The sequence below is a fragment of the Panicum virgatum genome, chromosome 7K (genome assembly GCF_016808335.1).
Source record: "Panicum virgatum strain AP13 chromosome 7K, P.virgatum_v5, whole genome shotgun sequence".
Classification (NCBI taxonomy): Eukaryota; Viridiplantae; Streptophyta; class Magnoliopsida; order Poales; family Poaceae; genus Panicum; species Panicum virgatum.
In genome coordinates, this window is record NC_053142.1 from 45,973,050 (window position 1) to 45,984,453 (window position 11,404).

Genomic DNA, 11,404 nt, shown 5'->3' on the forward strand with positions numbered 1-11,404 from the left:
ACATCAAACAAAAACACAAAATGTCACTATTATATTTTCAAAAAAATATGTCAGGGTACTCTATATGAGTTTTCATTCCTACAAGGTAGTATTCTGTGCCCCTATTCCAACGGGACCGAGAACTCCCGATTTTAGATCCTGTAGCATGAGATACTATGTTAGGTCAGTCTCAGTGGAATTTTATGGGTGTTTCATGGGCATTTAATTTTGCTGATGTGGCTGGATATTTATGAGGAAAGAGAAGAAAGAGTTTCATAGGATGTGAGAGCATCTCTAAGAGTTTATCAAATTTTACTTGACAAATCTTGTGTTTTGCCAACTTCTAAAAAGATATGCCAAGTAAAAAAAAGCTCATCTCCAATAGTTTGGCATAATTCACTTGCCAAATCCAGATATAACTTACATCAGAAACCTGAGAGAGAAACAAAATTATGTTTGTGCCCTTCACCTCATGAAAACTTACATCAGGAACCCTGAGACAGAAACAAAATTATTTTTATGCCCTTCCACCTCTTCTGATATGGACGGATGCGCCGCGGTTACGAGCGCGCATATATACGCACGCGGAGGCTCTTTTTCCCAACTTGGCATAAATGACAACTTGGGATGGGGAACTGTTGGAGAAGATTTTTTCTGTTTTTGTCAAAAAAAAAAAGAATGGCAACCTGAGATGGGGAACTCTTGGAGATGCTCTGAGACGATTTTCATCCCCATGAAACTCATCCGGCTCGGTTACCTAGTTTTTGCTCTAGGTATCTGTGCAATGAAACTATGCATTGAGACTGGCGTTAGGTGCATTTAGAAAAAAAAGAAAACCACATATTAACCAGCCTATAGTAAATCAACATGTATACTATTAATTAAGAATGAACGTCACAATTATTGCAGTGCTTCCATCCCATCATTTTTGCATACGTGCCATCCAGACGCCAAGTACCGGTAAAAGGCTGCAAATTAAGTAGCAGCACATCGTTATCGATCAGACTTCCAGCCTACCATCACGCAGCAGCAAAAGCAATGGGATGGGACCATGTCCCGTGACCGTGAGCCAGTGCCTGAAAGCGAAAGCCTTCCAGGCCCCAGCGCTCTGGATCGATGAGCGCATCTATCCAATTGACGTGCTCACTCCCTCTGCCTGCTCACCCGGACGTCCTGCAGGAGCAGGAGCCCCACGGAGAAGACGGCGGCGACCAGCGGCGTCGGCACCTTCTCCACGGCGTCGCCGACCCTCGGCACCCGCCTGCCGGCGTTCTTGGCCGTCACGGCGAGCAGCGGCGCGCCCAGCACCGCGATGGCGGCCTTGTTCGCGAGCACCAGCCGCAGGTCCTTCTCCACCCACATGAGGATCAGCTCCTGGAACTCCGTCAACGCTATCCCTTTCTTCGCGCGGTACTCCTGCATATCAGAGCGAACAAGCAACAGGTTTTTTATTTGTTTTTCTTTTGATGAGGGAAATGTTTTTATTTGTTGTTTTTTTGGTATTTGAGCGGTACCTCCATTTTTTCAGCGACGATCTTCAAGCAGGGAGGGTCCTTGTGAGGCCCGACTAACTGCTTGTTGATTGAACTGAGGAAGCCCGCAATAATCAATCAAAAAGGGGAAGCACATTCAGCACGGACAGATCACAAAAGTTAACGTCCAGCACCTGATGATGGGACGCAGGATGAACTGATTGAATTAAAAAAGCAATGGCATCCTCACTTGTAAACCATCAGGGTGGCGACGTGGAGGGAGTTGATGCCCAGGAGCTCCGTGTCCTTGTCCGCCAGGTCGTCGAAGACCTTCTTGCAGATCCTCTCCACATCCGACTTGCCTGCAATCAGAGCATCAGGATGTCATTGGCAATGGCATTCGATCCATCTCACATCCTCAGACATTATGAGCAGAAAAAGAAATTAAAAGGGAGGAGAAGAACACGAGGTCGCAGAAAATGGCGAGGCGAATTGCACGAGCATGCTGGCCGGGGAACCGTTGCTGCTTACCGCGAGCTCTGTTCCAGGCGCGGCTGAAGAAGTTGGACTTGGACGACGACATCGTCTGCCCTCTGTATCGATGGCGGAAGGAGAGCGACCACACGACGAGTAGAGAAGAGAGGAGAGGAGAGATGGTTTGGGTAGCCTGTCTATGTGGCATTGTGGCGGGCTACCTTTTCTGATGAACAAGTCGCTTGCAGGGAAGGTCAGAATCAGCAGCAGGATGTGGTCTGGCGAACGGCGCCAGCCGCCACTTTCCTTGCTCCTCCTCCAGACATTAAATTAAAAGAAAAAAAAATCTGGATTCCTTCCTTAACTTTTGTCTGATGATGACAAACACGAAACACCTACTGGGCTGGCCCATACAATTTTTAACTTCACTAGAAAATTAGTCTTTTTTGGGCCCGTGCAAGGAAGGCCTCTAGACCCTGGTACAGTGGTACACGACGAACCGCCGCTACATTCAAATTTGGTCGCGTCGGCGACGTATATATGCCCCTCCCGAAACGTCCTGTCCCTTCGTACACGGAATAACCGCCCGCCATTTTCCCTCTTCTCCGCCTCCGCTCCTCAACGCCGCCGTCCGCCTCGCGCCGCGACCGCCGCTGCGCGGGCCGCCTCCTCCACGCGGCCGTCTCGAGTCCTCGCTGCACCTCTTCCACGCCGGCTCCCGCCTCGCGCCGCCGCGCGGGCCGATTCCTCCAAGCCGCCGTCCCAAGTCCTCGCCGCACTTCGTCCACGCCGCCGTCCGTCTCGCGCTGCCGTAGCCGGTTCTTACTCCAGTGCTTGTCCAACAGGCAAGATGGGCGCTCTTCTCTCCTCGTGAGCACCTGCAGCACGGCGGCTGCTCGTGTGAGAAGGTGGGCACAATGCCCTCTACATGTTTGTTTTTTTGATTCTCAGTTTAGAACGATAGTAGCATCCCTATAGATTGCTGGGATTCTGTGGATTAGCGTGCCTATCTGTTAACGGAATATCTGAATCTTGATTTCATTCTTTTGCACTCACCAGGGTTAGGTTGTTGAGGGGAAGAGAAGAACACTGAACACCAGCCAAGCAGCTAATCGTTAGGGTCTGTTCTATTTCCATGGCCCTCACTTATTTCTCTTCGTCATGAAAACTTGTGATAGTTTTCTTCCTTGTACAATTGAGTTGTTCTCTTATGTAAATGTAATTTTCTAATTCTAATCGTCTGAAATGGAATTGTTTCAAATTTCCAACATAACAGAGCAACCAAAACACAAGTGGACACATATTCAATAATTTTTGAAATTCTAGCTCATGTGACCCCACAGGCGTGCTTAATTGGGGCAAACTTAAATGGTGATTGTAGAATGTGATGGTTTTTGTATGACAACATAAGTTACTCTGAGTCCCATCCTTGATTAAATTGTGTGTCAGACCATGGACAGAAAATGTTAGTGAATAGGAATGGACAGAAAATGTTATTGAATAGGAACAGAGAATCATATGCCTTGAAATAATAGGTAACCAGCAACAAACATAATAATGAGCAGGCATAGGATATCGACAGATTAAGGACACTGGATACTGATCTCCATACAAGTGATTCAATTATGTTATTCAGTGTTATGTTGTGGCTATCCTGAAATTTGTTGATTAAATCCATATATTGAGAGATTGCCTGAATGTTGAGACTTGAGAGATTTATATTGTAATAAAGAACACATATTCTCTGTGCACAATTAGTAGATAATGAAACCCTGAACAGATAATATTTATCCTCCTATCAGGCTTGAGATAAGGAAATAAAATAATGGATTAGTGTTTGGGTGTCATCTGTTTTGTCGAAAGTTTTACTATGCTTACATAATGATGCATTACTCAAAGCGCGCAAAATGGAGTTTGTTTGATTCCAGCTGATGTCTTCTTTTCCTTGCTATGTAAGATAGTGTTTGTGTCACATGACGAGCAGTTTCGAAATATCCATAATGATGCATTACAAATGATACTCACATATGATTTACTCAAATCTGGTGTCCATTTGAGCTATGCTCATCTAACCTTGCCGGTACTTTGAGTAGCACTAATGAAAGCAATTTATGGTATGCAGGTAACAGCAATTAGCTCATTCACCGCATCGAGCTCAGCTGGTCGTGTACTAATCCTTTTTCAAAGGGACATGCTCCTCGTGAACAAGGTATCCCCAACTCCTTGTTGTTATGAGCTCGCCTGTCTTGCTGAGGACTGGAAGGATTGCTCGTATCGATCTCAATTGAGTTATTCTTATTTAAGTTTAATTATTCTGATCTAAATAAATTGACAAGCTTGATGTACTTCCAAAAGTGCCTTATTGATGAATGATTGACCTGTTGTTTTATTCTTTTATGTTGATACACAAAAGCTGGTAGCACCTTTGGAATTCTGACTACCAAAAAACAATTTCGTACATGCTGTCATCATTGCAAGTTTGACTTCCGTGAAGTTTCTCCTTTAGTGCATTACTGCATCGAACATTGCAAGTCTATAGAAATAGGATGTCAAAATCAATATATTTATATGAGAGTATGATGTCAAAATCAATATATTTATATGTGAATAGGAAGAGGAATCTGGATATTATGTAGACAAGCAGATCAATCTGAACACACAACTTTGACATAGCAGCAATGTTATACAATCGTCCGACTAATCGCGATTAGTCACGATTAGTCGACCTTATCGCTCCGCTGGCTTCGATAAGTGGAGTGACTAGCTTTTGTCGATCAGATGTCTGATCGTCCGACTAATCGTCGCCTAATCGAGATTAGTCGTCCGACTTGCTGCTTGGTCGATCAGGTTGCCGGCCAAAAGATGTCCAGCCCGCCGCCTGTACTGGGCTCAATTAGGCCCATTAGGGTTAACTATATAGAAGCCACTTCTGTGCACCACGCAGGCACAAACCTCCGCTCGACTGCTCGAGTCGAGCCGCTTGCGTCACGCCGCTGCCGTCGCCTGCGTCGTGCCGCCGCCGCCCGACCGCCTGTGTCACGCCGCCCGGGTCACGCGGCCGCCAGCTCGCATCACGCCGTCGCCTGACCGCCTGCGTCACGTCGCCTGGCTGCCGCCCGCCGGCGTGGCGGCGTCTGAAGATGAGCTCCTCCTCCGATGGTAAGTTTTCTTGCTCTGCTCTGCTCTTGCTCTGCTCTTGGCTCGTTGCTTGTGCTATGCTCTTGGCTCATTGCTCTTGCTCTGCTTGGCTCATTGCTCTGCAGATTTCGATGCACAGCGGCAAAGGCAGGTGTAATGCTTGGTTCTTTTTAAATTTTGAATTACTTGCTCACTTGCTATAATGCTGTTACACATTTAATTTCAGCTACTGACTTCAGTTTTTCTCTTTGTAATTACAGTTTCAGCAGCAGAACAGCAAGGATATGGAGTGTGGGACAAGAATATGGAGTTCTGGACAGTTCAAACATCAAATCTCACAAGTAAATGTCACCAAACTGACTATCATTGTGGTGTTCCTGCTTACTATATAGTATATAAGTACATATACATGTACATATATGTCCTGGAATATATAGGACGACTATAGCGACGACTAGGACCGACTAGGGTCGACTAATCGACCTGATCGACGACTAGTCGCCTTATCGGTGCCATGGCGACTAGGTTCGACTAGACGACTGTATAACATTGCATAGCAGCATCTAAAAGTGCCAATATTAACCTTTTCAACCAGCTGATCTTATTGCAAATTGCACTCATCTAAAAGATTAGTTAGTGGAACAATATGTACTTATTAGCACCATAAGATTAATGTTCTCACCATGGCTGCTGGCTCCTAGGTATGTCTTGCCTTGCACACAGTATAAACAATTGCAGATTCTATGTAGAGGCATATGTATCGAGCGTGTGGTCTATCACCACTAAGGATGTCGCATATATGCGTTGTAGGTAAAGCAGATTTTTTAAGCTTGCCCTGCTGGTTAAGTTTGTACAAATTTTGTGTGGATTGTTGATACTGAAATAACAGTGCAAGCAACGGATAATAATTTTGTTGGAGGTGGTGTCATCCCAAATTATTTAGAATCATATCTTTTTGCCAAAGAATCATATCTTAGTACTTTGTGATTGTCTTTCTGTGAATGAGTGCTTAGTTTTACATTCCCTGCATTTGTCGTGTTTTATCTTCGGCAAGGCATCAATTGCTTGCATGTTTATATTCAGCTGCTTGCAATTTGTGGGTATGTGTCAGCGTCACTTTCCCTTATTGCGCTGAAAAATTTTCACTCTCTTATTGTGCTGAAAATTTTTCAGCACCCGTGGGCACAAACCTAGTCTCTTCTGATTCCGATTCCTCAATCTTGGTTTGGTGCTCCCCCAAGAAGATGGATCAAGCGACGACATCGGTTTCCTCACCTCGCAATGGCGGTTAGTCTGTGATCGAATCTTTGTTCTCTGTCAACCTTCAACATCCCTACATACAATTTCTTTTTTCAAAAAGAGATACATGTGCCTGTGTTGATTGGTTTCTCTTTTCGTTCCTTATTGTGATTTTGAAACGGAACACCAGACAAAACGGAATTGGAGCAACTTTCGTCTGATCTACAGGCGCTCAAGAGTCTGTACGGGCTGCTTCACAAGGGTCCTGCAAATGAAAATGTAAGTAATTTTTATGGCTTCACTGGTCACTGCTATTTCTTGTGAGAACAAGTCAAAGGTATATTTCGTTTTCCAGTAGAAAATAATGTTCAGATACATTTGAAAGGGAGAAGGATTGAAGATTAGGCATGATAAACCGAAGCAATCGTTCTGATTTCAAAATCTGACTGCAAGGATGTGGGAAACCGAAGAATTTTTTATGTCAAAGTTACATTTTCTGCAGTAGCAAAATGTGCTGGCAAATCTGACACATAAAGTTTAATTTGTTCTTACATTGTGCAGTTAGATGAGACATCCAGGGCTCTACTGATGAAGATGCTAGATGATGCTACCCAGCAGACTCTCCTGAAGCAGGCAAATGTAATTTATTTTCGGGCCAGTAATTGTGAAAAGGCATCATTTGCCCTTCACTTTCTCATTTTGTGTTCTCGGCAAGCGCTGATCAGCCGTAAATCATCTGTTTTCAGATACTATCGGGTTCTCTGATGTCTCCTGCACTAGAAAGGAAGCTCTCCATCCGATCAGATCGCCAGACACGCGACGCCGAGCCACCCACGAGCCTGAGGCCACCGGCGTCGCCCAGCCTCACCAGCCTCCTGGCCGGTGAACGACCCAGCTGGCTTAACCCGCAGTATTCAACTGTGTCAAGCCGAGCCAGCGGCCACGTTCATGGCGGTCCCCTTGCAGCGGAAGAGCCCGTCCTTGCCCGCCTCGCCACCTACCGCTCGTCGAGGACTACTGCATCTGCATTGCTGCCACGACACCGTCCAAGCGGAGAGCAGCGGAATTCCGGCCTCAGCCTCTACCGCTTACCCTTGGCTGCGACGTCGCGGCATGGCACGGTGACGGGAGGCGTTCAGAACGCCGACCAACGGGACACGGCGCGTCGCACCTCCGGGCGTGGTGACCAGACGACGCTTGAGGCCAGCAACAGTCGTGGCTCGGAGCAAGCCAGACCCGGCATGGCTGCGACATCGCAGCATGGCACGTTGGCCTGGGATATGACGCATCGCACCTCCGGCCGTGGTGACCAGTCATCGCCGGAGGGCAGCATCAGCCGCAGCCCTCGCTCCGTGTCGCCGGAGGTGTCTCTGGGTCGGGCAAGGCTGCTCGACCGTAGCACGGTTCGGCACGTGGGAGCGGAAGGTTTCTCCTCGACGTGTCCTTTGGGAAGACTGGACTCCGGGCTATCCCTGGGCATGGTGTCGCGCCGTGGCTCGGAACGAGCCGGACGCGGCGTGGCAGCGACGTCGCAGCATGGCACAGTGATCGGAAGCAATCGTCATGCCGAGCAATGGGACAGAACGCGGCGCACCTCCGGCCGTGGTGACCAGTCGTCGACGGAGGGCAGCAACAACCATCACTCCATGTCGCGGGAGATGTCTCTGGAGTGGAAACGGCCGCAAGGCCGCAGCACGGGTCGGCGCGTGAGAGCGGAGAGCTCCTCCTCGACACGTCGTTTGGGAAGACTAGACTCCAGGCTGTCCCTTGGCATGGCGTCGCGCCTTGGCTCCGAGCGAGCCGGACGCGGCGTGGCGGCGACGTCGCGGCATGGCACGGTGACGGGAAGCAATCGGCACGCCGACCAACGGGACAAGACGCGTCGCGCCTTCGCCCGTGGTGACCAGTCGTCGACGAAGGGCAGCAGCCAGCGTCGCTCCGTGTCGCGGGGGGGCTCTCTTGGTCGGGCACGGCTGCACGACCGCGCCACGATCCGGCATGCGGGAGCGGAAAGCTCCTCCTCCACGCGTCCTTTGAGAAGACAAGACTCCAGGTTGTCCTTGGGCAAGGCGTCGCGCCGTGGCTCGGAGCGAGCCATTTGCGCCATGGCTACGCCGAAACAATCTTCCTCGAGCAACACGATGGTCACCATACACAGTCGCATCAGGCCGAATCGGGACCCCAAGGAGCACTGCCTGCGCCGAGCTGAAGATGATGATGATGAAGAGAGTACTCCGCAGCGACAGAGCACGGACGCCTCCGCTTCCAGCGCGGTCTTGTCAAGGCGCAAACCATGGCGAACGCTGAAACGCGTCGACTCCGGCAGCATGTACATGAGCAGCCACAACAACTCGTCAGGCTCCGCCATCTCGTATCATTCCACGAGCCCTACGGTGTTGCCGGAGTCGAGCGCTTCTGCTTCCTACTCACCGCCGCCGCTGTCGCGGCCGGGTATTGCGCCGCCGCCGGTGTCGTGGCAGGGTATTGCCCCGCCGATGTCGTGGCGAGGGATTGCTCCGTCGTCAGTGCCGTGGCGAGGGATCGTGCCGCCGATGTATGCGCCTCATGTGTCAAGATCGATGAGGAGGCGCCGCCGCCGCCAGGAAGTCCTGGCAAAGCGGGTGGAGCGGCTGCGGATGCTTAAGAACAAGATCGCCACGGTGTTCCACCACCACTACCACTACGGGCACGACCAGGAGGGTCCGTCATCCAGCCGTGTTCCTGGCGAACAGCACCACATGTCGCCGTGGAAGTATCTCGGGGGAATGCTCCACCGCACGAAAGGCCAGGATAAGAAGTCCTCCACGAGCCGGGCGGTGGTGAGCATGCCGGGAAAGAGGCCCGGCGGCAGCGGGAACATGCACGCGTTATTCGACGCGATGCGGCAGCACTTGCGGGCCAAGCGGAAGGCACCGGCAAGCGTCAATGTGTGGAGGCAGATTGCCAACCGGAGCCCAGTGCAGGCTAAGAAGATGCATTGGTGGCAGTAGCTTAAGCCACGACACGGCAGGGGAGGGGTGCTGGCAGGCAGTAAACTACAGCGCCGCATAGGACGTTGAATGACAGTGTAGCTCTAGGGTTTATTTTTCTAGTTGCCATTAGTCCATTACGCAGGCACTACCCGTGCGGTTCGGGTGCCCATTTTTGTGATCTTTGATTAAGTTTATGTACCACATGTCCATATATGTTCAGCTTAATCAACTAACCACAGCAAGATTCGGTTTAACCGAACAACAAAATCCAAAAGTAGCTTGTGAGTGTGTCATTGTTAGCGCGGGTGAAGGTTCAAACAACAATAACCTTTCAAAAAAAAAAATCAACAATATTAGGTTGCAAAATGAAGCAAAGCACAGGAACGACGGCCTTTGCCATTATCCTTCCCTTTTACCCCATTTCCTCACAAACTATTTCTATTGCTTCTGACTTCGATCCGTTTTGGTTTTATTTTCAAAAGATGGATCAAGCAAACTACACCGATGCCCTTGTCTTTCTGATGAACGGCTCTTCCGATTTCACCTTCTTTGTAGTTTCTTGCCTTTTTCCTTTGGAGGAAGGGAGAGATCTTTAATGGAAGATTTTGCTGCATCTATCATTATATTTCCATATGCCACACATTTCTGTAACTAGTTTTATGCAAACATGTGACGTGGGACGTTGTGGATATGAACAGGCCTTAAGCCGCTAAAGGATGAACCTTAGTAGATCACTGTTTAACAAAAAGAGAGTTGATTGCCAGTATACGTTCTAAGTTTTTGTGCACTGAAGTATAACTTGTTAATTCTCATCAGCTCCAAATGATCACTCACAAATCTGCTTTTGTGCGTAAATTGTTGGAACGTATACTTGTTAAGTCTTCGCTGCGCTACTCCAGGTATGTTCCTGGCCCATCAATAGAAAAGATTCGAATGCTTGTACTCACAGAGGACTGAAAGCTATGTTTGAGGATACTCTACACCTTTTGTTGTGTCCCTGCAATTAATCTCTTATTGTGCTAAGTCAGTGAAAGTCTTAGAAATCAGCATGGCATTGGTGGTCATATTAGTTTTTTTTTTCTTGGCAGTGGAACTTATTCTGGTTTAACATGCTCTGCTTCATAATCTGGAAACTGATACAGGAGATCGTGTCTATCTACCCTTCACTTTCACTTCCAACACTATCACCTGGTGCATCAAACCAAGTTTGCAATGCTCTTGCACTTTTGCAGGTAAGCTTTTCCAACTAAGGGGATTGGAGCTCAATTTTTTTGGTTGCTGGTTGCTGATACTGTAGAGGGAGCACATTAAAATTATGGAATACCTTTGTTGTTTAACAATTTTTCAACTTTGTTTGACTATTGCAGTGTGTCGCATCGCACGCTGAGACCAGGATCCTTTTCTTAAATGGACTGATAATGTTGTTTGAATGAACTGATAAATTAATGATAAAAATGTTGATTATTAGTCCTATCCTCTGTCTCCATATTGACAAAAAAAAATCATTTCAGCTCATATTCCGCTGTACCTGTACCCGTTTCTGAATACTACCAGCAAAACAAGACCTTTTGAGTACTTAAGGCTTACTGGCCTGGGTGTCATTGGTGCAATGGTGCTCTTGTCAAGGTAATTTGTGCTTGGAAGTTTACCTGAACTAGCGAATCCATTATAATGCCTCTGCCTCCAGCATTAGATAGGTGCGTGCTATATGATAAACAGATCTCATCAGTAAAGATTCATGTTGTTCTCTTAAGCTGTTATGTAATTAGCACAATATAATGCACAGTTTAACTTCAGGGCTAACCTGAGATGAATCACTAGTACTGGCAGCTTTGTTATTTGTTGCATTGACCATTGAGGTTTTTTGTATTGTCAATTTATGATATATAAAACCAATATATTAGTATGAACCGGGATGTTCTCTTCATTTTGCTCAAATACATAGTTATATAGTAAATCCTTGCTTGCTCTAAAAGTAACCAATACGTTAATGAGAATGTTCTTTTTTGTGTGTGATAATAATGCAAGTTGATGATACTGAAGTCATTAGTTTTTTGCTGCAAACTGAAATAATTCCTCTGTGCTTACGAACCATGGAGATGGGCAGTGATGAGCTGTCAAAAACTGTAT

The 11,404-nt window shown here is 47.6% G+C and overlaps 2 protein-coding genes across 5 annotated transcripts; one reads left to right on the top strand and one right to left on the bottom strand.

The window, feature by feature from the left end:
* Positions 1–834: 834 nt before the first annotated feature.
* Positions 835–2,170, bottom strand: LOC120641665. The gene is made up of 4 exons (XM_039917859.1): positions 1,983–2,170; positions 1,702–1,813; positions 1,494–1,566; positions 835–1,395 (listed from the first exon to the last, which is right to left on the bottom strand). Exons 1-4 carry the CDS (start codon positions 2,131–2,133, stop codon positions 1,123–1,125), a joined length of 609 nt encoding a protein of 202 aa, XP_039773793.1. The 5' UTR covers positions 2,134–2,170; the 3' UTR covers positions 835–1,122.
* A 312-nt stretch (positions 2,171–2,482) lies between these two features.
* Positions 2,483–11,201, top strand: LOC120641666. 4 transcript variants are annotated; one of them, XM_039917861.1, is made up of 8 exons: positions 2,483–2,833; positions 2,985–3,045; positions 4,048–4,134; positions 6,237–6,350; positions 6,493–6,581; positions 6,864–6,941; positions 7,049–10,506; positions 10,642–11,094. In XM_039917861.1, the coding sequence occupies exons 4-7, from the start codon at positions 6,308–6,310 to the stop codon at positions 9,290–9,292; spliced, it is 2,454 nt and encodes an 817-aa protein (XP_039773795.1). In that variant the 5' UTR covers positions 2,483–2,833; positions 2,985–3,045; positions 4,048–4,134; positions 6,237–6,307; the 3' UTR covers positions 9,293–10,506; positions 10,642–11,094. The 4 variants fall into 4 exon arrangements, with proteins under 4 accessions (XP_039773795.1, XP_039773796.1, XP_039773797.1 ...); XM_039917862.1 differs by having other exon boundaries at positions 7,049–11,201; XM_039917863.1 differs by lacking the exon at positions 2,985–3,045.
* The last annotated feature ends 203 nt before the right edge of the window (positions 11,202–11,404 follow it).

Coding starts and splice junctions, on each gene's coding strand:
- LOC120641665 (XM_039917859.1), bottom strand. CDS start 2,133: ATGCCACATAGACAGGCTACCCAAACCATCTCTCCTCTCCTCTCTTCT. Junction 1,814..1,982: donor CGCCTGGAACAGAGCTCGCG/GTAAGCAGCAAC, acceptor CTCTGATTGCAG/GCAAGTCGGATGTGGAGAGG. Junction 1,567..1,701: donor GCCACCCTGATGGTTTACAA/GTGAGGATGCCA, acceptor GGGCTTCCTCAG/TTCAATCAACAAGCAGTTAG.
- LOC120641666 (XM_039917860.1), top strand. CDS start 5,368: ATGGAGTTCTGGACAGTTCAAACATCAAATCTCACAA. Junction 6,351..6,492: donor TTCCTCACCTCGCAATGGCG/GTTAGTCTGTGA, acceptor ACGGAACACCAG/ACAAAACGGAATTGGAGCAA. Junction 6,582..6,863: donor AGGGTCCTGCAAATGAAAAT/GTAAGTAATTTT, acceptor TACATTGTGCAG/TTAGATGAGACATCCAGGGC.